This window comes from Lipotes vexillifer, unplaced genomic scaffold (genome assembly GCF_000442215.2).
Source record: "Lipotes vexillifer unplaced genomic scaffold, Lipotes_vexillifer_v1.1 scaffold387, whole genome shotgun sequence".
Classification (NCBI taxonomy): Eukaryota; Metazoa; Chordata; class Mammalia; order Artiodactyla; family Lipotidae; genus Lipotes; species Lipotes vexillifer.
The window spans coordinates 2,414,509-2,437,982 of NW_006795399.1; the positions used below are offsets into that span (position 1 = coordinate 2,414,509).

The 23,474-nt window shown below is 53.2% G+C and overlaps 1 protein-coding gene across 1 annotated transcript in view; it reads left to right on the forward strand.

The window, feature by feature from the left end:
* The first annotated feature begins 9,328 nt into the window (after nt 1-9,328).
* CTDSP2 (CTD small phosphatase 2) overlaps nt 9,329-23,474 on the forward strand; it is a 21,929-nt gene continuing 7,783 nt past the window's right edge. The window contains exon 1 of the mRNA XM_007467626.1: nt 9,329-9,907. Coding sequence (XP_007467688.1) covers nt 9,844-9,907 — 64 coding nt within the window. The 5' untranslated portion in view covers nt 9,329-9,843. The remainder of the gene's footprint in view (nt 9,908-23,474) is intronic.

The following is a 23,474-nucleotide window of genomic DNA, read 5'->3' on the forward strand; positions in this document are numbered from 1 at the left end:
AGAAACCCAAACTTCACCTTCAACTAAACTAAGAAACATTAAGAATCCTGAACCGGGCTTCCCTGGTGGCGCAGTGGTTAAGAATCCGCCTGCCAATGCAGGGGACACAGGTTCGAGCCCTTGTCTGGGAAAATCCCACATGCTGCGGAGCGACTAGGCCAGTGAGCCACAACTACTGAGCCTGCGCTCTAGAGCCCGCGAGCCACAACTGCTGAGGCCACGTGCCACAGCTACTGAAGCCTGTGCACCTAGAGCCCGTGCTCCGCAACGAGAAGACTGCACACCGCAACGAAGAATAGTTGCTCACCGCAACTAGAGAAAGACTGCACGCAGCAACGAAGACCCAATGCAGCCATAAATAAATAAAATTTTTTTCAAAAAAGAATCCTGAACTACATCATATGAAAACAGAAAGTGTATGGGAGAGTGGCAAGAAAGGCAGGCCCAGAACATCCGGAGGCATGTGCCCACGAGAAGCAAGTGGACACTCCCCTCAGAGAGGCTAGGAATTGGAAGGAGTGAGTAAACTAGAAGGCAGGGGTCTAAAAGCTGGGGGCTCGTTCAAAGACCTACTTAAAGTGCAATTTGATCGTCAGGAAACTCAGTGGTACCCAGCGCAATGAAGTGATTTATTGTGTCCCCTTCCCCACTCATGCAGGAGACAGGAAGATCGATTCTGGAGATACAGTATTGAAACAGATTCTGGACTTTGCGGTGGGGGTCAGGGGGAGAAGAAGGAGTGGGATCAAAAGCTGAGGGAGGGGGCTTCCCTGGTGGCGCAGTGGTTGAGAGTCCGCCTGCCGATGCAGGGGACGCGGGTTCGTGCCCCGGTCCGGGAGGATCCCACATGCCGCGGAGCGGCTGGGCCCGTGAGCCATGGCCGCTGAGCCTGCGCGTCCGGAGCCTGCGCTCCGCAACGGGAGAGGCCACAACAGTGAGAGGCCCGCTTACTGCCAAAAAAAAAAAAAAAAAAAGCTGAGGGAAGGACTTCCCTGATGGTCCAGCGGTTGAGACTGTGCACTCCCAAAGCAAGGGGTCTAAGTTCAGTCCCTGGTTAGGGAACTAGATCCTGTATGCTGCAACTAAAGATCCCACATGGCCCAACTAAAGATCCCACACGATGCAACAAAGATCCTGCATGCTGCATCTAAGACCTGGCACAGCCAAATAAATAAATATTAAAAAAGAAAGAAAGAAAAGAAGGAAGGAAGAAAGGAAGGAGGGAAAGGAAAGGAAAAGAGAGGAAAGGAAAGGAAGAAAGAGTGAGGGTGGGATAAAGCCATTTTAGGTAGGCAAAAGTCTCTAAACTGTTACCTCCCAGGCATTCTTTCTCAGGAAGCTACTGGAGGATGTGCTTCATCCAAACAACGAAGTAAACCAAGGAAGAGGAAGATACTGGGTCCCTGAAAGAGGAAAAGGGCAAAGTGAATTCTTAATTACTGGCCGTGAGAAGTCCCAGGGTGACAGGTGTGCTACAGGCCTCAAGAGCAACGCATCCAGAGAAAAGCAGAAGGATGGAGCACCGCAGGACAAATGTCTCCAAGGAGAAACAAAACAGAACCAATAAGATTGTATGACAGGCTTGGCCATATGCAAAACTGTACTGAGAAGGCGTTTTACAGAGCTGTTGAAGGGTGTGGGAAGATGGAGTCAGAGATTCAAAGAAAACCAAGCAAATAAAAAATGAGGCAATTAACTCCAGGAAAAACAAAAAAGTAGTACAAGAAAGGAAATGTAAACAGAGCACACAACAAAAAGTTATATTAGAAAAGGAAATGGAACCAGCATGCTTGCCTCAAAAGTAAACAATATTTTCAAAGTCAATAATGAGATCACTGAACATGGATTTAACCCTAAATTGTGATATAAACATAATGGGGATGGGAAGAGGGGAAGAGGCATGGAAGAGAATCAAAACCCTCATCTACCAAGACAGGGAGTCAACAAATTAGATAAATGAACCCAGAATGGCAGTACATATATTATTTAGAAATAAGGAAGGAAATACCAGAAGACACAGCTAAACGAGTTGAAAGCGGTTGCCCCTGGGGAGTAGGATTAAAATTGGGAGAAAGGCCAGTGGGACTTCTGTGTTTATTACAAACCCTTTAGAATGACTTGATTTGTAAGCAATGTGTTTGTATTAGCTCGATAAAAAAAATATTAATTTTATAAAGCAACTATAAAAGGAGGTGTCACATCCTCCACTACAGAATGCCTGAGGAACTCTGTAGACTCAGAGGAGCAAGGGTCTCCCCAACCTCATCCCCTCCCAGATGGGCATTACTCATCAGCTCAGCCCTCTTCTCCCAAATGCACTCTCTCCATCTCCTCCTGTTCTGTCAGCCATTCACAGGGTGGCTGTACTCCAGCCCTACTGAACTGCCTGGGTCCAGAATGCGCTTCTGGGACTTCGCAGGCACCGTGCCCTCTACCTGGAAGGTTACTCTTTCCTATTCCACTCTCATCCCAACCTATATAGGATAGTTTAAACTTCAGCTCTCAGCTGAGATAACACTTACTCCATAGCCATCCTCCTTCCCAACCTAGTCTGGGCTAAATGCTCTTCCTCTGTGATTTCCTACAACTCTGCACCCCCACTGTCGCTCTTAGCACACTGCTCTGTAAATGTCCCTCACTTGTTTAGCTTTCCCACTAGACTGTAAGCTCGATGAGGACAGGAATTCATTCTTAATCACTCTAGCTCCAGGTCAGGACCTGTGACTGGTAAAATAGCCGATGTTCATGCCAATGGCTAAATATGTGATTCACATTTAGTAAGGGCTCAATAAAGATTTGAAAGAGTAATAAATATTCAAATGCAGACCTCCCCCTCCATCCAAAATATGCCTCCCTCCTGTCATCTCCATCCTACCCTCTATACTCTCCCTCTCCTACAAGGTCAAACTTCTCAGGCAAGTTGGCTGTGACCAGTGCCTCAACTTCCAGTCTACCCACTCCTGCCTTGACCTCATAAAGCAGCCAAGGCCCCTTCACGGGACCAGGTTCAGCTCCAGTAAAGGGATTTCCAACTGAGTTCACACTAAAATTGACGGAGCAGTTTAGAGACTGTCTGCACAGCCCGGAAGGAAAGCACACCCCTCTTAGTTTTCTTGTCCCCGGGGCCCAAAGTACAGCTCTCAGAGGTCTGGCTGGGTCCCAGGCTACGCAGAGGGGACACGGTTAGCTCTTGACTTGGGACTAACAAAGATCCGTCTCGGCATAAACTAAGCCAGTCTCTCACCTCCCTATCCATTTTGCCTTGGTGACTCCCGGCCAGTGTTTCCAATGGGAAAGGCGTGAGCCCCCTGCCTGGGTGCAGGGAGGCCTGGAGGTAAAGAAGCGTGAGTGCTCAGCATGGGCCAGGCACACAGTAGGCGCTGGAGGGTAAAAATCCGCCTTGCATCACTCCCCAAACGAAGCTGGCCTCCACGAGGCCTGGGGAGAAGGCACCAGGATCCGCTTCACTGCAAAGCCTCTAGGTCGCCAGCCTAGGTCAGGGGCGTCCTGCCGCCCCACCCCCACCGCGCCACGTGACCTCAAAGGGCCGTCCGGGGTTTGGAATGCGGCAACCTCTGCTTTGCCCCCAGAGGGGCCGGCGGAGCGGCTGCGGAGGGAGGGAGGAAGGGAAGAGGGAGGGAGAAAGAAGTGGCCGCACCCGCGGCTCGGAGGACTGGAGGGGTGGGGGTGGGGCGCAGGAGGGGGCACTTCTCTCCTTTCCCCAGTGCGCGCGCTGGGGGAGCGAGGGAAGGAGGTGGTTTGGCTTCGTCCAGGAAACCTGTAAATACGGGCCGAGAAACTCGATCTACTCCTGTCGCTTCCCTATTTAGGAGAAGGGACGGAGCCAGGCGATTAGTGGCTCCTGGGGGCGCAGGTCACGTGGCCTCCCAGGACTAGGTGGGGGGAGGGGAGGCAGTGCTCCCGAGGAACCGGGACCTAGGGAGGCCGAAATCCCGGCCAGGCCCGGCGGCTTCTGTCCCAAATAGTTTCATTTGTCCTTATCTTACACGCTCACATACTGCCTGTGGGGTGGGAGGATCGAGGGTCTACCCTGATGCGGGTTCGTCCACAGCACGCGCCCTTTCTGAGTGCTGGGCGAGGTGTGTCTGTCGGTTTCACCACGCCTCAGTCGGCTCCGGCCTCGTTTGCAAAGCCCGGGTTAGATGTGACCAGACTTCCGAGTTCCAGACTCTTGTGCCTGTGGTGGCCGTCAGGCTCCGAGGCTCCGCTCCGGGCCTGGGACTCCCTGTCCTGGGTGGTGGAGAAAGTGTCTAGGAGGCTGGCGTCCTGCCTCCGAGCTTCCCTGGCTCAGTGGCCCGGGAGACCGGCAGTGCCCGGGGAGGAAAGTGCCCATCGGGACTGGCTTCCAACAGAGCCTACTGTTTGCCACTCTTGTGAGGGCATGAGGGGAGTGGAGGAAAAAAGACAGTGCCGGTCCTCAAAGGAGCTTACTCTGGAGTGGGGGCAACAGTCAAGTAAACCAGAATGAAAATACAGGAGCACAGAGAGGCATCTAAGTCCCGCTGGGGACCTGGGAGAATTTGAGGAAGAGGTGGCACTTGAATTGTATTTTAAAGGTTGAGGAGTCATCACACACCGGAGGGGGAAGGGCACGCAGGCAGAAAGACCGGCCTTTGCAAAAGCGTGGAAGCACACGGTGCCAAAGAATCACAGGTGCCTCGTTCCTCCGGACAGAATCACGGGTGAGTGTGGGGAAGGTGTGCGAGATGGGTGGGGTAAGCCACCAGGAGCCAGAGCCAGGCATCTGTGCTTGTTCTGAAAGTCGTGGGGAACTGCTGAATCATTCCATATAGCCAGGATCAGATTTGCATCTTCTAGGAGAGCTGGGGATGGATTTGGATTTGGGCCCTAGAGAAGGAGAGAGCTTGATGCCAGTGTCCCCTGAGAGAGTGGTAGTGGGAATGGGGAGAATGAAAAGGCCTGACAAATACTTGTGAGGGGAAGAGCCACTTGGCCTCAGGATGGATTGGTGGGGGGGTATGAGTGGGGAGGAGGAGTCTTGGGTGACCTCAGGTTTCTGGTGTGGGGAACTGGGCAGATGATGGATGCAGAAGGCAAGGTTGATGATGATGAGAGTAATATCTACTGAGCAACTCCCGGTGTTTCAGGCGCTCATCGCTTCGCATATTATCTCATTTAATCGTCACAGTGGTCTATGAAGTAGTTACTATCGTTAGCCCCATTTTAAGATGCGGAAACTAAAGAGGCTCAATAACTAAGTGGTAAGGTTGGGATGAGGAACATGCCTGCACCTTGCAGAATGCATCATCCCCAATGGGAAGCCCCAGTGAGGTTCCCCGGGCTACTCTACGCAGAAGCTATACCCACCACCACTGGCTCCTCCCTCCCTCCCCAGCCTCCACATCTGGCACCCCCCACAACTGTTCAGTCACTGTCACCAGATCTGTCTTTTCATCCCACCCCACCTCACCCCCAGGACCTTGCCTGAAACAGCCAGGCAAAAGCCTTGTGACAGGAGGGCACAGGGGTCCGGAACCCTGGTGCTGAGACCCCACCTTCCCAGTTACAATACAAAACGGAACTGAGACTCTGCAGGAACAATCAGAGAAAGTAAGAACATGGATGTGTTCTGTTTGCAATAAAAATTTTCTTAAAACATTTTAATGGAACATTTCAATGACATCAGAGGGTCAAGAAAGGTCTGTCTCGGCCCAACCCTGTGTTTATTTTCTGTGGGGAAAGGGGCAGGGTTCTGGAGTACGCGTGCACCTCCCATGGAGGAAGCTCCTTCAGCTATTTCCCTTTCCCAAACCTTGGCTCAGGAACAGCCAGTCCAACCGGAGGAGCCATGGGAGACAGGAATGGCACTCCTTTGAGCCACACCCTCACTACCCCACTGCCTGCATTCAGGTGGAGGTAGAAGCAGGAAGGGGCTGTTGCTTCCAGATTGCCTCTCAACAGCCTTCCGGTAGAGGTAAAGGTAAGATACGGGGAAGAAACAGGTAGGTGACCGGAGATAGTTTGTAACCTTTCTCTTGGGAGAGGTGTTAGGCCTAGAGAGCCCCGGCCTCAGCTGTCGCCCTTGAACCTAATTAAACAGGGCCAACCCAAAGTCACACAACCAGCAACTGGCCCAGGGCCTGGAGGGAGGAGGGTATTTATGAGGCTGTTTGAGGCAGAAGTTAGGCCTCCCACTTCCCCAACCCCCTTAACTGTAGGAAAGATGCCCATCATGACCCCAGACAGCTTTCTGGGCTAAAGACCTGTAATCTGGACAGAGCAGTGAGAAGCCCATGGTATCAAGAGTGCAAACCATGCCTGTCTGTGTTCCAGGCTCCAGTAAAGCTGCCATTGTTTTTGTAGTTTCTGGGGGCACAAAGGTGCTCACCAGGCTTCACAGGGACCTTCCGTCGTCTCACCGCTCTGCCCTTGGTTCTGTTAGCACCCCTGTGCCTCTGGTCTTAGAAGGGTTCTGTGTGTTTTCTTAAAAATGAACCTTTCTTTGACCTCAGAGCAAGAGGTACTTGAGGGCCACCTCCTCTGTATCTTTCAGGGACAGCTAGAGCCCTACACACGGAAGGCGTCCACGGCACACAGAGATGAAAGCAGTGTGGTTCCAACTATGGGTCACAACCTGGTGGTGGGTCATGAAATCCATTTAGAGAGTCATGACCAGCATCTTAAAAAAAAAGAATACAATAAATAGAAAGTATCAGAGTGCATGCACATAGCAAGGATAAATATTGTCCCATGAAACTTTTGTTTCAGTTATCTCACAACACAAAATGTATTTCTTGCTGTGTGTCTTACTGAACCCCTGGTTCAGAGCACTGGTTAAGACATAGACTCACAAATACATAAAGAAAGTCTGCCTGCTCTGTGTCAGGCACTATGCTAGATCCAAAATGAATAATACAGTCTTAATCCATCTTCTGGTGGGGAAGTCTGTAAGCAAACTATCTGCAAGAAATGATGCTAAGTGCTCTGAGAGAGTACGTAGGAGGCTATAAAGCTCTGGCTTGAGAGTGGGTATCTGGGAGGGCTTCCCAGAGGAGGTGATGCAGTCAGAGTTCTTAGCAAGAAAAGACAGTGACCAAAAAAAAAAGGACAGTGACTAGGTTCTGGTATCTCCTCCATCTTATAGATAGGAAAGGAACTAGGTAAAGTGTCAAGATTCAAGTCTTAAAGTCAAAAGAGAACTTCTAGGGAGTTCCCTGGCAGTCCAATGGGACTCAGCACTTTCATTGCCGTGGGCCTAGGTTCAGTCCCTGGTCTGGAAACTAGGATCCTGCAAGCCGCATGGCGTGGCCAAAAAATAAATAAATAGATAAATAAAAAGACTTCTAGTCCTGCCTCCTCTTCTTAACAAGCTGTGAGACCTTAGGTGAGTCAGTTAACCTTTCCAAACCCTGTTTCCTCATCTACAAAATGGGCACATCTGCTCTGTCAACCTCGAAGCAATAAGAGATCAAATGTGACAGAAAATGTATGTGAAAGTACTTTGTAAACTATAAAAGGGGGAGGGATTGTCTCTATGGAGGAGGAAATTACACTGTAGAGAGGTGAAGTGTCCCGCCCAACACTACAGAGTGGGATGGGAGGGGTGGGGGGGAGAAGGTACCCCTCAATCCTCAGTCCTCAGCTCCTGCCTGCACTCCCCCCTCCTCCCACTGCAGCTGCTGAACTACCCGACTAGAGGGTGGGGGGAGGGCCCCAAAAGACCCCCTAGCAACCTATTAAAGATTTACCTCAAAAATCCTTTTCTATTCATGACCTTTTGACCTTTTGACAAAGATGGGAGGTAAATATGTGAGAACTCCTCCCTTTCCCCTTCTGTTAATGAATTAGGATCTACCCAAACTCAGTGTTTAAAGTTACATAAGCATCATTCAGATCTGTACCAGCTACTTTCATTTTGGAAAAACTGCATTTCCATTAAAATGGTGTTATATAAAAAGGTTTTATGTATGTATGTGTAGGAACAGAAGGAACAGGTACACGTGAGCACTGTGAAGGCACACAGGCACATACACATCACAACCTCACCTGTCCTCATGGGGAGCAGGTGTTTGATAGTTCCTGGTGAGTTATGACCCGCTTGCTTGTCCTCCAACCCCGAGTGAGACCTGGTGCATGTTGGGCAATGGAAACTGTAGCAGGAAGGCCATCAGCTGCCCCCACCCCCCAGGGACCAGAAAAATCCTGACCTTCCTGGAAGTTCCTTCCTTGGCAGGGTGAGCTCCATTGAATCATAAACTGCGGGGGTTGGAAGTAGCTCAGAAGTCACCCGGTGCAAGCTCACGGGACATTACTCTCACGAGCCTTGACTTGAACAGCTCCCTTTCTCCCAAGGCAGCCCGTGTCACCTGTGGACAGCTGTAGCTCACTGGAAAAGACCTGATATTGAGCTGAAACCTGCCCTTCTGGAGCTCCCACTTCTTGGGAACAAATGTATATCCATCACCTAGTATCTTGAGCCGGAGGCTCACTCACGAGAGCCCAGGAGCCTTAGCCAGCGAAGGGTGCCTGGGCCCTAAAAGCAAGGAGGGAGGGCAGCAAGAGTCCACAGAGCTGAAGCTCTACCCTTAAAGACCTCTATCCATCTAAACTGAGGCTGGGATTGTGAGGGAGGGGGAGCGAAGCGGACAGGGCTGGATTGGGAGGAGGGGAAGAAAGCGGGGGCGGGGGGGGGGGAGCCTTGAATGGGACTGAATGGCTTTGAGCAAAGCTTGGCTCCTTATGTCTCATTTGAAGTGTGGGGGGGCGGGGGGGTCAGACCATCCCGAGGTCAGTTACAGCTCTCATTCTCTGAGGTCCTGAGTCCGCCTACACACACACATATCCCTTTCAGGGTTCGATGGTTGTACTCTTATGTGAAACAGTGGGTCCACAATTCGAGCGCCAAATAGGAAGTAAAACAACTGTCCGAACCCTCTCTCTCATCCTGGCCCGACCAGAGTTAGGCTTCGCGGCTTGCTCGGTTACCGGAAAGGCGGAACCATTCTACCTTACCCACGTAGAACTGCACAGACGGGAACACCCCAGCACAGAGTAGGGAAACGTGAGTTTTGGAGTGCCCTTTTAAGTAGTTGGGAAGGGGGTGTGGCCGAGGAGGCTGGGAGGCCGCAGCCCGGCGAGGGGGGAGTGGCCCGGGGGCGTGGCCGTAGCGTCTGGAATGTTGTTGGGTCCTCGCACCGCATAGTAAGGAGGGGTCACGCCCCTTTTCCCGGAGAGGGCCAATCAGAATGCCGGAGCGGTTTCAAGTCTCCCCTGCCAGCCTGCCCGCCCGCCCGCCCGCTACCCCACCCCCCTCGGGGATTCGCTTTTTCCGTAACAAAATTGCAAAGCTCCGGATGTTCCGCAACCCGGGCCGCTCACAGGTGGAGGATCCCGGGGCCTATGACGGTGCTTCGGAGCGGGAGGCGCCAGCGGGCTGTAGAGAGGCCGGGTTGAGATCCTGGAGGCGCGCGGGGGTGGGCGCTGCAGCCGCGGGTTGTTTATCTGGAGTACGGAGGGGAGGGGGGAGCCTGGAAACCGCCCCGTGTCCCATTTCCTCCTCTTGTTTTCGCTCCGGATTCTCCATGTTGGACCCAAACTGAGGAGCCCGGAGCTGCCGCCGGGGGATCGGGGCCGGGGGCAACCGGGGGAGCCGTTGCCCGGGCCTCCCGCTCTCCGTACAGGCCGCCTCCCTTCCCGGCCCAGGGGAGGAACAAGAGCAGGGATGTGAACAGCAGTGGGAGTCGGAGTCTCGGGAGCCGGAGCCGGAGCGGGCCCCCGCCCAGGCCCCCCAGCCCAGCCCAGCCCAGCCTGTGCGCCCGCGCGTCCTCCCGCCCAGCCAGCCCGGGCCCGCGGGATTGTTAGATGGAACACGGCTCCATCATCACCCAGGCGCGGAGGGAAGACGCCCTGGTGCTCACCAAGCAAGGTAGGGGCAGCAACTTCCCAAAACTTTGCGTCGCCCCCGGGTGGGGAGGGGTCTGGCACAGCCCAGAACCCGAGTCTCGGCCCCAGATCTCCCGGGGCTCAGAGTGGGGGATTCCGACCCGACCCCCTACTCCATCCGCCCCTGCGACCTGGTGCGCGCTCAGGCCCCGCGGAGGGTTGCGCGGGGCCCCGGGCTCCCAGCGCCCGAGGGGGAGGGGCGTCATCCGCGCAGCTGTCACTCTGTCCTGCACTCCCTCCCCCCGGGCAGAGAAACAGAGGGGTAAGTGCTCGTAGCGCGAGTCCACTCGCGCCCATCCTCTCCAGAGTTGGGGGATGGGGTCGTCACTTTCACGCACCAGAGCGCGCGGCTGCCCCAGGACCGCGGGGAGAGAGGTGGGGAGGGGAGGGGAACGAGGGGGTCCCGGACGATCCCGAGCTAGAATGGAGCCTGGACTAGAGTCCAGCACTACCCAGCCCCCACCCCTCCCGCCCCAAGCCCGAGGTTGCTCAGGCAGTGGTCGGTGACGGCGTCCGGCGGGACTTGGGACCAAGTTCACCGCCCGGAGGCGGGGGCGGCCGCAGTGGGGGAGGGGCCGAGCTCTGGCTGACCGGACCTGGTCCGCGCGCGGCCCTGCGCTCGGCCTGGGACCTCGGCGCGCGGGACTCTGGCCCGGCCGCCTCCTGCCTGTTTCGCTGAGCAAACAAGCGCGACCCCGAGGCCCGGCCGGAGCCCCTCCCTGCCCCGGTGCGCTTCCCCGGGGCCGCCGCCGCACACACAGAGCCGCGTTTGTTTAGCCCGAGATTGGTGGCCCTGGTTATATAATTCGCCGGATGGCATCAGACCCGGCGTGTTTCTGAATCGCGCCGCGAAAAAGTGCGAGTTCTCCGTGGGCAGCGGCTCGCGGCCCCCGCCTTCCTGCGGGTCGGGTGGAGACACGAGGGGGGTCGCGGGCTCTCTCGGGGGCGGATTTGGGGACCGGAGGGTGATGAGGCCGAGGCCTCTCCTGGGGGCGGGGGAAAGGTTGAGGCCTGAGGGTGGGATCTATGAGTTTGGTCGCGGTGGAGGCCCCGAAACTCTTTTCCCCTCCCCCACGTTCTTCTTCGGGCCTTGAGGAATGTGTCTAAAATAGTGGACAGAATTTCCGCGGCGAGTAAGGACTAGCGTTGTTTTTTTTCTGGAGAACTTCCCAGACTGGGGCCACCTGGCCTGAGGCTGGGGAGATCACGCTCTTGGGCCCAAATTCGGAGCGTCCCTAACCTTCCCCTCGACGCCCCCAGAAGAGGGCAAGAAGGGCCAGTGCTGCACTTGAACATATTGAGGCCTAGAGCTTGGGTCGGGGGGGGGGGCCCAGCTGTGGAGCCTGGGTATAGCCACACATCCCCGTATTTGGCAACATTAGTCAGCAGATCATTTATTTTAGGGGTTCCCGGTCCCAAGGAGCTCCCCCAACTTGCCTAGAGGCAAACGGGCTGGCCTGGTGGTTTCAGCCATTCCCTAATTCCCCGGTGCAATGCGGGGGGGAGGGGGGCGGCGGGGTGCAGTGTGTGTTTCCTGCATCGCTGGCCCTACTTTCAATAAGCCTTGCCTGCTCAGATCCCAACCCCCGCAAAAGACCCTGACCCGATGCTCTCCTGACTGCATCACTAACCAGGCTACAACTTCACCCTTCTACTGCCTGCTCAGCTGTGCTGAGGGCTGAAGAGGGGAGGCTTTTTGTGTTTATAACTTAACTTCGGACTCTTCCCGCTCTCTTCCTAACCTCATCTCAGGAAGGGACTCCAAGTGCTAGCCAGAAATGAAGAAATGTGGATGTGGAAGGATTCCAGAGGGGGCAGTGTTGATGAGAAGGGAAAGAAGAGTCCTGAGCTTCCCTACTCTGGTCTTCTCCTCCTGGTGGGGCTCAGGAGGGTGCCTTCCCAGTGAGGGGACCACACCAGGAATGAGGGAAAGCTGGACTTCTGAAGGGACAGCTTACAAATCAGAGTTGGAAGTTTCATCCACCAGGGCAAGTGGTAGGGAACAGAATAGATGACAGTAGAAAGCAAGCAGCTGGCTTCTTGACAGTGTTCAGCGGCTGATGTTGGTTGGATTTTTCTTAGAGTTACATTTTTCGTTTTTTGTGTGGTTTGTCCTTCAGACTTATCCCTGGAGGAATCTGAATTCTCAAGCCGACAGACTGGGGGGTCTCTCTCCCCCCTGTGTAATTTGACTGCATTCCAGAGAAGACATACTTTCTTCCTAGGCTGCTTGGGCACCCAGCAACCAGCAAACCAACTTTCTGAATCCCTCATCACTTACAAACAAATCCTGCATCTTTAAAAAAATAAAATAAAATAAAATAAAATAAAAGTAGGGGTGGGGAGCAGATGTTTTATTTAGCTCCTTTGGAGTTCCGTGCCCTCTCCCCTCCTCACAGTGTCCCATTTCTAGGCTCTGCCTCCCTTTGGAAGAAGGGGAAGGAGTACTGAGGCAGTTTATTAATCAGTAAATTTCTAGAAAAATACAAATTGCTCCTAGCATGGGCGGTTTTTTAGTGAAGTTGTTTGCCATTGCAGGTTTTTTTTCTTCTTTTTTAGCATTTTGTTCTGGGAGCTTTACGGCTGGCTGGGTGTGTTGATGATTCAAAAGTAATTACAGTAGGGGAAATAGAACAAACAAAGTTGCTGAAAGCATTGATGATAAAAGGACCAAAATTGGATCATCTTCCCAAACAGAAGGGTGAAATGGCTTCCTGGTACAGCAAGGATAGGGTTGTGTATGATACCAAAGTAAAAGAGAAAAGTTAGTATCAGTTTGGCCGGAAAATGGCCATTTATTGCATCCCCATATGAGGGTTTCGCCCCATTGCTGGGAGACTGTGCCTCGGGCTTTGAGGTTAGATGGGGAGAAGCCAGGGAAATGGGCCCACCTTATAACCACCCAGTGTGAAATGAGAGGGCGGAGGCAAGCTCCTCCAGAGTTTGAGTGACCCACAGCCCCTCTGGGGGAGTTGGGACCTTTTTTGTTTTGTTTTGTTTTGTGAGGCCTGAGCCCCTTCCTTTCAGGGAGTGGATGATGATGCCTTGAGTTGTCTTTTCACATGTAGAACTGAACAGTAGGTTCTGGTAACTGACCATACCTAAGAATTAGGCAGGTGGCAGGTTTTTCTAACTCTTGCTTTCTCCCCATAAGGGAGAAATTCTGCCTTACTCTCTCATGTAAAAGCTTAAACACCTTTCACTGTGGTTGTAGCTAGGCCCTTAACTTGAAAAGTTTAGACCAAGTCTCAGTCTCCCTGGGGCTTTCTTCCTTAGCTTGTTCTGTGAGCATCCAGGGTGTGTGTTCGCAGCTGGCTCCTCCCGCCCCACTGGTGCCTCTTCCCTCCTTGCGCAGTCTCAGCCTTGGCCTCTGTGGCTGCTGAGTCTCGCTGCTCTGTCTCCTTTGGAGTTGTTCCCCCATCTTGGAGTGAGGTAGGGGCTTGTGTGGTGACTTAAGCTTGTGTTTGCTCTCTCCCGGAGCAACCCAAGGGAGCCCTGCTAACTCAGCAACAACGTTTGTAAATGCCCACCATCCCGGGACTGGGAGTTTGCAGTTCTGCTGCTGAGTTTGACTTGCAGAGCTTGCAACGGACCGGGACTCAGGAATTGCTGTGAAAACCCCTTGAGAGACGTCAAGGGGTGGTAGTGTCCCTGAATCCTGTCTCCTCCTTCTCAACTATAGGGGTCTTAAAGAAATTGGGTGGAAGAGAGGTCCCGTTTCATGCTCTCGGTGGGACCTTCCAAATCCCTCATGAACACGGACTTTGTTAAAACGGTAAATACGATAGAAGTCACATTTCTAGCCAAGGTGAGTTGACGCTCCCAGCCTTTCTGTGGAAAATTAATACATGTGCTCATAACTAAGCAAGAGAAAGACAATACGTATTTATATGTAAGTATATATCTCTTCCCCTTCTCCTCAACTTTCTTCCTCCTAGCTTTTGGGTAAGTTGGGTTATTGTCTTTTATTACCATCTTGGGAAGTTTGCCTCTCAGGGTGAAGAGGGGATTGGGGGGCAGGGGCAGCAGTTAGAAGTGTTCAGAAGAATTGCTCCAGGAGCAAAATTGGTTGCCTCAGGCCTGGATGCAAATCCCTATTTGCAGTGAGACTTGACAAATCACTTCACTGTTCTGAGTGACTTATCTATAAAATAGGAGTATTGGTCTCTACCCTTCTCCAGTGCCTTGTACTTAGCAGATAATTGATAGATGTTAATGTCCTTCCTTTTTAGACAGCTAGGCCACCACTCTGGCTCTCCTCCATTCCCCCAAGGACATGGTGCAAACAGCACACGGTCACGTGGGTTTTATTGTTAAAGACAGGTGGCCGGGGGTCAGAGGGGACACTAATGTGAGGGCTTAGGCCTTCTGGAAGAATCACCCTCTGAGACTGACAAACAGCCTTGCTGCACAAACCCCTTCTTTGTGCCCCTGTTACATAGGATGGGATTTTATGTGAGTAGCATGTGCCTTGGGGCTTTTGCCATCCTGCCTGGCGCCTGGGCATCTGGGATGGGAGGAGGCCGGGGAGCCACGCACCTCCTATGAAGAGTCTCTGAAGTCTAAACCTTGTGAGCAGTTGCTCGGCCCCTCAGAAGTGGATGTAATGAAGACTTGAGACAACTGTGTGCTGCGTTCTCTTCTTACCGTCTGCATTTGTTTTGAGAGTTAAAGAACCCAGTGAGATTCAGATTTCTTTAAGGAATGCTAGTAACAAGGAAAGAAGAAGCAGCTGGGATTTTGAAGAGAAATAGATGTTCTTAAGCTATGTCTTTACTGCTGTGGTTTTGGGGTATAACCTTGAGAAAGCACAAACTCAGCATTAAATTGCTTTTCACCCTGTCTCAGGCCAGCCAGCCTGGGAAGCACAGAATTAACTCACTTGTCCTGCTGACACCGGGTTGGGCGTGGCTCTGTCATGATTCCCTCCCTCTTCTGAAATGGAGGAATAGTTCCCAACTGGGATGCAGATGAGCTTATTAACGTGCAAATCTTATGAAGGAACTAGTAGAAATCAAAGTGGAGAAGTTGACTTAGAACTTGAAGCCTCTCTGGACCAGAGGCCAAATAGAACAGTTTCTTTGTCTGGCGAAGTGCCCAGCCCTTCAGGTCTGAGTGTGCCTGCACCAGGTCTGTTATTACAGAATGGGTACTCCAGCGAGCGCACGGCCTTCTGGGCAGGAGGTGCCAGGATGTCCTGTTTTATATCCGTCAGCTATTCTAAGGGTTTAGCCTTAAACCTGATCTCTCAGTGGACCTGCTGGCATTTCCTTTCCTTTCCCAGGTGTGCTGTCCTCCCCTCCCACCCTGCCCCCCACCCCAAATCAGGCTTTGCTCTTATTCTCTTTTTATTCACTACCTTCTTTTTCTCTCTTGACATATGAATAGTTTTTGCATCCTGTAGAATTTGCTCTTTCCCACGCACACAGTTCTCAGGGAACAAATGTGGCCCCAACCCCAACGAGAGCCAAGCAGATTCACGGGAAGGCTCAGAGCGCATACCGCGCGCGGGTGTGTGGAAGTGCCTTCCCAGGACGTGGGTCCTAGCTCTTCTGCCTCCATGGCAGAATGGGGCTAGGGCCCCTCCTTCCCAGGAACAGGGACCTGCGGGAAGAGACAGGAGGCTTGGGTGTTTTGCCTTGTGACAGATTAGAGCAAGTGCCCCTAGAAAGGAAAATTAGGCTCTGGGGTGCAAGTCCCCTGAGACCTGCAGAGACATTGAGCCAGTGAGATGTGTTGGGGAAAGGGGCCACGGGGACTCTGGCTGAATCACCCTCCAGTCCTGCAAGGGTTAGTCAGGGACCACTGGCAACCTTTAGACATTGGCTCCCAGCCAGGGACACACATCAGAAATTCCTGTGACACTTACTAAAAATACAGACCCCACCTGGGTCTTAACTGAATCAGAGCATGAGCAGGTGGGCCGGGCATCCGTGTGTTCCAAATGCTCCCTGTGATTCTGACAGGTGTCCCTGGAGAAGAGCCAGGTGAGCGCAGCAGCGGCCCCAGCTGCCTGTTTAGCCCTGAGCAGGAAGAGTCCCTGGAGGGATCCAGTTTTCCTGTTTGTTAAAGATCCTGTGGCTCCTAAAGGGGAGTCCAAAAGTTTTCTGAGTGTGAATGGACAGAGTCGTGATCCCCACTTACCAGTAATGATCACGTGATACTTATAGAGCACTCACTGTGGGGCAGGCACTGCCCTAGCCTTTTATATCTATTGATAGTGTCTCACTTGAGCCTCACAATGACCTTGTGAGATAGGAATGATCCCCACTTGACAAGTGAGGAAAACCTCCGCTGAGAAACCCCAAGCACCTTGTCCACAGGAACGTGGCTGGTTCGTGTCATCTAGGACTGGCTCAGAGTCAAACCTAACGCTGACCCGCACTGCCTCTCATTTGCGTTGTGCATTCCACTTTTTAGAGTGCCTGTTCAAGCTTCAGGGGATCTGAAGCCACCTTGTAAGACACCATGCAGTGTAGACCTTTCCTGATCGGCCTGCGAGGAAACAACCCAGGGTGGTGGTGCCTTAGGTGAGACCACAAGGCTGCTTGAGAGGCTGAAGTGGGGCAAGAGCCAGGCTTCCTGACGTCCAGCTCAGTGCTCTCTCAGTGGACACACCTATACTGGTGGGCTGGTCCCAGGTGCAGCTGGGGTATGGGAGGAGTAGGTGAGTGACCCTGTAGGTGGGACAGACTCCCTGGCAGGCTCCTTCCATTCCTTCTGCAGGGGCCAGCCTTGAGAGGAAGGATGGAAGGAACCGGTTGGCCACCCTCAACGAGTGTGCGCACGTGTGTGTGTGTGTGTGTGTGTGTGAGAGTGAGAGAGAGAGCGACTGGGACTGGTTTTTGTGGAGTCCTGGAGAAGGCCATTTCCCAGGATTGACCCTGCCACTACTCCTCTGTGACCTCTGGAATGAGAAGAAATCTCTGTGCTCTCTTTCACTGTGAACATTTTGAGATTGAGACTGAGTGAGATAAAGGTATGAAAGTGCTTTGTACTGAATGACTAGCAGCTGAGATTTACTGAGCGTTTTACTAGGGTCAGGACACACCCAGACCGCATTGTAATTCTCACAGCTCTATGTAATAGGTAATGTTAGTCTTTCCATTTTACAGATGAAGAAACTGAGGCCCAAGGCCACACACCTTATATGTGGCAGAGCCAGGATTTAAGCCTAAGTCCATGGCACCTGTGTAACCACTCTGTTGTTCACTGGTCAGAGGAGAGACGGTTGAAGGTCACTTGCTTTGTCCTGAGCTTTCGTTCTTCTTTCTCCATCTCACTCTCATGCATATGTCACCTAAAGCAGGCTTCTTAGCTGGAGAGGAAAGAGGCACTAGATTCTTCAGGTCTTCCACCAGACCCAAGCATTTCAGGAATCAGGCAGAGAGCCAAGTCAGGGGCTGAAACAGCCACTAAGAGGGTGTTTGTGTCCTGCTGGCAGGTTTCTTTTAGCCTCCCGGCCTCCCACAGGGCCTTGCTCCACACCCACAGGAGGCTCAAGGCGGGCAAGTATGGCTTCCAGTCCTCCACGATGACATCTCTGCTCTAGCAGGCATTGCATACAGTAAAACAAGGGCAGGGTCCAGCCCTTTGGGTTTTCCTGGATGGCATCTCAGGTCTATCCCTGCTGCTGCTGTGAGCCATCAGATCACTTCCTGACATCCACCAAGAGCACTCTGGTTTGGGGCTGGGGGCTGAGCCTGCTGCTGACGTATCCGTGAGGAAACTGCTCTGGTCCAGGGCCTGTTGCTGCTTCTGGGAACCCACCCCCAGCCCCAGCATGTTTCTAAAATATGTTACAGCTGCCCAGGCGGGTGTTCTGCCAATAACTCTTTTAAACGCTGATTTGGAAATTGACAGAGTATTTTGATCCTGTTTTAGAAGTTGCCAGGGATCCCCTGCTTCCAAAACTTAGTGCTTCTTGAGGGAAGGTCCTGAAGTTGAGGCCCTATGTTGAGATCAGTGACGACTGCTGGAGGGGCAGGGGAAAGGCAGGCTAGGCAGCGAGTGACCGGGTCCCCCACCCTCACCCCACAAGTGGCATTAAGGACCCAGGACTGAAAGAAGTCCTCCTCTCTTAGAAGACAGGTAGAGGCAGGGAGCTGTCCTGTCCAGGGAAGGGGAACTAATGGAGACGTCTGCATAGGTAGGACGGCCTGGCTGCTGGTCGCAGGGAGGGCGCTAGTGTAGAACATGCTGGTGTGAGCCGAACAACGTGGCTAAAACTACTGTTTAAAAGTCCATGCTGGGCTTCCCTGGTGGCGCAGTGGTTGAGAGTCCGCCTGCCGATGCAGGGGACACGGGTTCGTGCCCCGGTCTGGGGGGATCCCACATGCCGCGGAGCGGCTGGGCCCGTGAGCCATGGCCGCTGAGCCTGCGCTCCGCAACGGGAGAGGCCACGACAGTGAGGGGCCCGCGTACCGCAAAAAAAAAAAAAAAAAAAGTCCATGCTGTCAACTTCACAGCTGCCCTCTGGAACTTCGTGCCGAGCTGCATGAGCCCCACCCACCCTGCGTTGTCACCTGAAGAGAGCAGTGTCAGCAGTTGAGCACTGTGGAAACTGGTACACCCTGCCTCTGGCTTCCAGTCTTTCCTGTGTGGGGGATGTCTAGGCATCTCTCACCTTCTTGTTCTCCTGCTGACTCACCTGATGGTCCAAGAGCCCTTCTGTCCACCTGGCGCTTTAGGGCCTGTCCTTAGCCAAGGCACAGATGCCCCTTGCTGAGGACCTGGGAGGACTCCTCTCCACAGGGAGCCCCAATCACATGCATCTTGGCTGCAAGGCCCAGGCAGCTGGCCAAGAAAGGCCAGAAATGCTCCAAATACTCTCCTTCCTCCAAAAGCTAAGGGGAGGGAGGCCCCTCCGGGAGGCCATTTTATAGTGATGGCCAGACTAAATCCTTTGCTGTGGGGGGAATGAGAGATGGTGGAGAAAGTACTCTGAGAGATGAACCAAGAAAGCATCCTTCTACATGAATGGGCTTATTAAAATCTGACAGCCTGAGAGCTTGCCTTCTGCCGAATCCCAGGCGGATGTGTGAGGAGTTCCTTTGCTGGGACACAAAGCTGTGTTGTTGGCAACAGTGATATCTCATCCTGACCTTCAGAAGAAGGTTAAAAATAGTGTTGTCCAGGCAAAGCCAGTCTTCATCTGTGTGTGCACCCGTGTGTGTGTACACGTATACATGTATGTGCACAGGCTTCTTGAGAGAGGCAAATAGTATCCCCACCTGGTGCTTCTTGGGGGCCAGTGATGGTGGACACAAGGGGAGAGGGCATTCTTTGTCTCAAGTGGAACAACCTCACCTGCTTTCCTGTTACTTGCAGAGACCAGCCAAGGAGTTTGCAACTGGAAAACAAGTTTTGTAGTGAACTTGGGAGAAGGTATAGGGGTGGTTTTGACTTTCTGAAACCTGCTCACGATCAGAGTTCCTCTGGCACCTTTCTCATCTTCTGTTCTTGAGCTTCAACCACATGCTGGGTGGGTGGCCACAGTGTTGCCAAGGAGTGGTCATCTCCCCTTGGATAATATGAAAATGAGCACGGCATTTAAGTTTAGTCTGCACAGCGCATTACTGTGTTCAGTCTTGTGTATCAGCAGAGTGGTCTTGCTGTTATCCCAGTTAACGGCTGAGGAAACTAAGGCGCAAAGAGGCTGTGTGGCTGAGTAGTAACTGGCAGAGCCTGGACCCCAGCCCAGGTGATCCTGGGGGGAGGGGGAGGGGGAATACCTCCCACATCCCCCCTTCTCTTCACATCCTGCCTCAGTAGGAAACCTCACAGCAGTGAGCTGAAGGGGTGGCTTGGCTTCCCTGTTCTCAGCAACCTGCGCACTTTCTTCTTGAGCCAGAGCTCCCCCCACCCCCCAGGTCTTTGCTGGTCCTTTCCGACATTCAGCCCCAAACCAGATGTTCGGAGCAGGGAGAACAGATGCACATCAGTAATGGAGCTTTGTGGTACCCACTGGAATCCTGCCCTCCCTCACTGGGAAAACCTGTGCAATGAAATCCTCACCGGCCTATAAACCCTCTTGTGCCAGTGTTCGTCTCCCGGGAGGGGGCCACTGCCCCTTCCCGTCACACACAGAGGGTTGGGGGTGACCTGCACCTGGCTATCAGGGACACTGCTGAGCGCTGGTTGAAAGGAGTCCTTTGAAAGGCTCTTTGATACGAGTCTCAGATCCCTCTCTGGGTGTATCCCCTCATCCTTAAACCCACTCAACAAAGTGGCTCTTGGACCAAAGCTCCTGGCTCACGCTCCTCCCCCCGCCCCCCCATTGTCCTCTTGATCTCCCAGAGGTATCTACCAGTCGTAGGAGGTGCAGGGCCGGGGTGGCGGTGAAGGGAGCCCTGTACTGTTTCACCCCTTACACCTTTCATGGACTGCCCAAGAGGACAGCAAAGGAGGGGGCCTGGACCCCAAACTGATCCTTCACCAGCCCAGCCTAGAGAGGAGTAGGGCACACACTCTTGAGAGATCTTAAGAGTGCACCACCACTTCCCACCTGTTGTAGGAGTAAATCGAGCTGTAGGGGACCCTACAGAGTAGTTCTTAAGAGCCCTGGCTCTGGGTTCAGGCAGATCTGGGTTCAGATCCTGGCTCTGCTGTCCTACTACCTGTGTAACCTCAAGCAGGTTACTTAAGCTCTCTGTGCTTCGGTTTCCCTTCTGTGAAATGGGGGATTAGTGCTTAGAAATGGGTTTGTAGTGAGGATTAAATGAAGTAATGATGTCAAGTGTCTTGACACAGGCCTGGCCCATCACTGGTGCTAGTAAACATGACCAAGGCCCAGAAAGACCGAGTGGCTTGCCTCAGGTGCTCAGCTCGTCATAGCCCACTTCCCGGTCCTCATAACAGAGGGAGCCTTTCTGTTTCTAACTCTTCTGGGCGGTTGCAGACCAGCGAAGGCTTCCACAGGTCCTGGCTCTGTAGAAGCGACAAAGGCCCTGGAGGCCCCAGAGTTATTCACTCAGCCAGAGTCGCGAGCACCTGCTGCTCAGAAGCCAGAGGCCAGTGAATGTACCCAGCTGAGGCCACTGCAGGCCCCGTCAGGAGGCAGCCATGTTAGGGGGAGGCTGAAGAGGCCCTGATGGCCACTGATTGTCAGTGGCAGTGTTTGTAAAGGTGAGGAGGACACACAGCCTGGAGAAGGACTGAGGGAAGTGGGGCCCCAGTGGGGGAGGGGGTAGTGAGGAACATCTGGGGTGCTGACCTTGCTGTTGTGGGTCTGCGGTCCCTTCCTCAGGCGCCACAGCTCTTTGCTCTGCTCCGAGCGCCTGCCCCCGGGGTCAAGGCATCTGTGGTCTCTGAGGCCCAGGGGCTGCCTGGCCGCATTGTGTTTTAAGAAGACCTCATCCCCTGCAGAGTCCGAACCAGCTGAGGAGCGCCCCCGCCCCCTCCCAAGCTCCCTGTCTGAGGCTGAAGCCCTCCTGCCTGTTGGGCCTCCCGCAGTGGGGCACCGGCGAGGCCTCTCCACGGCCCCAGCCAGCTGCCCCTTTCACCCCCTGCCTCTCAGGATTACTCAGCCTTCACAGCGTCTGTCACTAAGATGCTGAGTGCGTTCTTGATGGCCTCTCTTCAGGAAAGGCTTGGGATCTGTGGCCTTTTAAGAAAGGCTCAGTGCCCGGGTTAAGCCTCTGATTGTGGTTCTGCGTGAAGAAACCATAAACCAAAGGAAAAGAGATGGTTCAGCTTTGGTCTTGGAGCTTTGTGTCAGCGTCTGCTTGTGTCCCTGGGCTCGGAACTGAATGTGGGCTGTACAGGCAGGTGGAGAAGCTGTCCTTTCCTTCTGATTTCTGGATAGATTATTCAGAGTAGGAAAGAGTCCGAGGAACCTCTCATCTTGCTGTCTTTAAGTACTGGGCTCTGCTCTCAAGTTTGTCTCCTGGATTCAGGGGCCTTGGGCGAGGCCTCCAACACAACTTTTTCCTTCAGGGCAAAATCCCTAGTCCCTGGAAATCTGGATTCTTCCAGCAGGGCCAGGAGCTTGAGAGTGATATCCAGGTTTTTAGGCTAATTGCTGGGGAAGCCTGAACATTTTCTAAAAGGTTTCTAATGGTCATACCAGTGTCAAGGGATCTGCCTGACCCAGGGAGGGGAAGGAGAGAGCACTGGACCAGATGGACTGGGGTGCCCAGCCTGCACCTGCAGGAAGCCCTCAGCTTTCCTGTTGAGCCAGAGCTGAGTCAGTTGTCCTGGGGCAGTGCTGACTGCCCTTTGACTCAGGGTCAGCGGCCTCACCTTTGGTCCAGGGAACAGAGTTTGGTTTTCTCCCCTCTCCAGGGGCTCAGGCAGCCCAGTAACTGGGTGTTAATGGCTCTCCCATCACCTCTTCTGCCAGAGCCGCCTCCGTGCAGGTGCAGCATGTACTCTGAGGACTGAGCCAGGGAGCTTGGCCTTGCTGGGGTGGGGGGCTCGCCACATTGCCCCCCACTTTCCCTTCTTAAACCCAACAGCACGGTGAAGGTTATCCTCAGTGCCACGTTCTGTTTGTCTCCCCGCCCCACCCCACCCCACCCCACCTACATAAAGGCAGAGACATTTCTGGCACTTACTTCCCTGCACAGGAGTTTGCCCTGTGCTTTAAAGCAGAGTGGGGTGGCTTTCATCCCAAGGCCTGTCCCCCGCCCTGGCCCCTGGAGAGACCTGTGGCTGAGGACCATTCTGGCGGCGGTTGTGCGGCGCCACCTCCTGGCCACAGTACCCATCCTGGCTCCCTGCTCATGCTCAACAGTTGCCGGCACAGTTCCTCTAAAATAAAAGGAGCTTGGTGCGGGGAGGGGAGGAAGGTGGTCCAAGAGGGAGGGGATGTATATACACATATAGCTGATTCACTTCACTGTACAGCAGAAACTAACACAACATTGTAAAGCAGTTATACTCCAATTAAAAAAAAATAATAATAAAAGGAACTTGAAAAAGACTTTCCGAAGTCCATTTCTGGTTGATCCTGTAAATGCCTGTAGCTTTTTCTATCGGCGTGGCCTTTCTGGGGCTGCCTTGCCAAGCCTTCTATTAAAATGGCTTTGTATTTCCAAAGCCCAAATTGTCAAGGCAGGACTTAACAGTTGTAGCCAAGGAGCAGGGACGTCAACCCAGAACCCAGCGCTGGATGTATGTGTCCCAAGAGAGTGATATGCCTGTGGTCTTTGAGGGGAGGGAGTGTTAAGGAAAGTGACTGGAGTGTGGGATGGACACAAGGGTGTGAATGAAACTTGTAGTTTCTTGGGGCTGCAGCTGTTCTATTTTCTAGTCTGTTCTAGTCTGGGCTTAGTGCTGCCAACTAACTGATTGAAGGAAGCTGACCTAGAACAGGGCTGTAGCTGCACCGACTTGAAGAGGTCTAGCTCACTCCCTTCTCTAGAATGGGTAGTATTCTGGGAACTGGTGTTAGGATTTTTGTGAATTACCTTGGAGGGTTCCCTCAGTGTGCTGCTACCAAAGGGGGTTCTATAGCTGGCCCCATCTCTCAGTGCCCCTCACCCCCACGGAATGAAGAGCAAGTTTTCTGCAGTTTACTTCCCAAACCAGGGACTGGGGATTCCTGC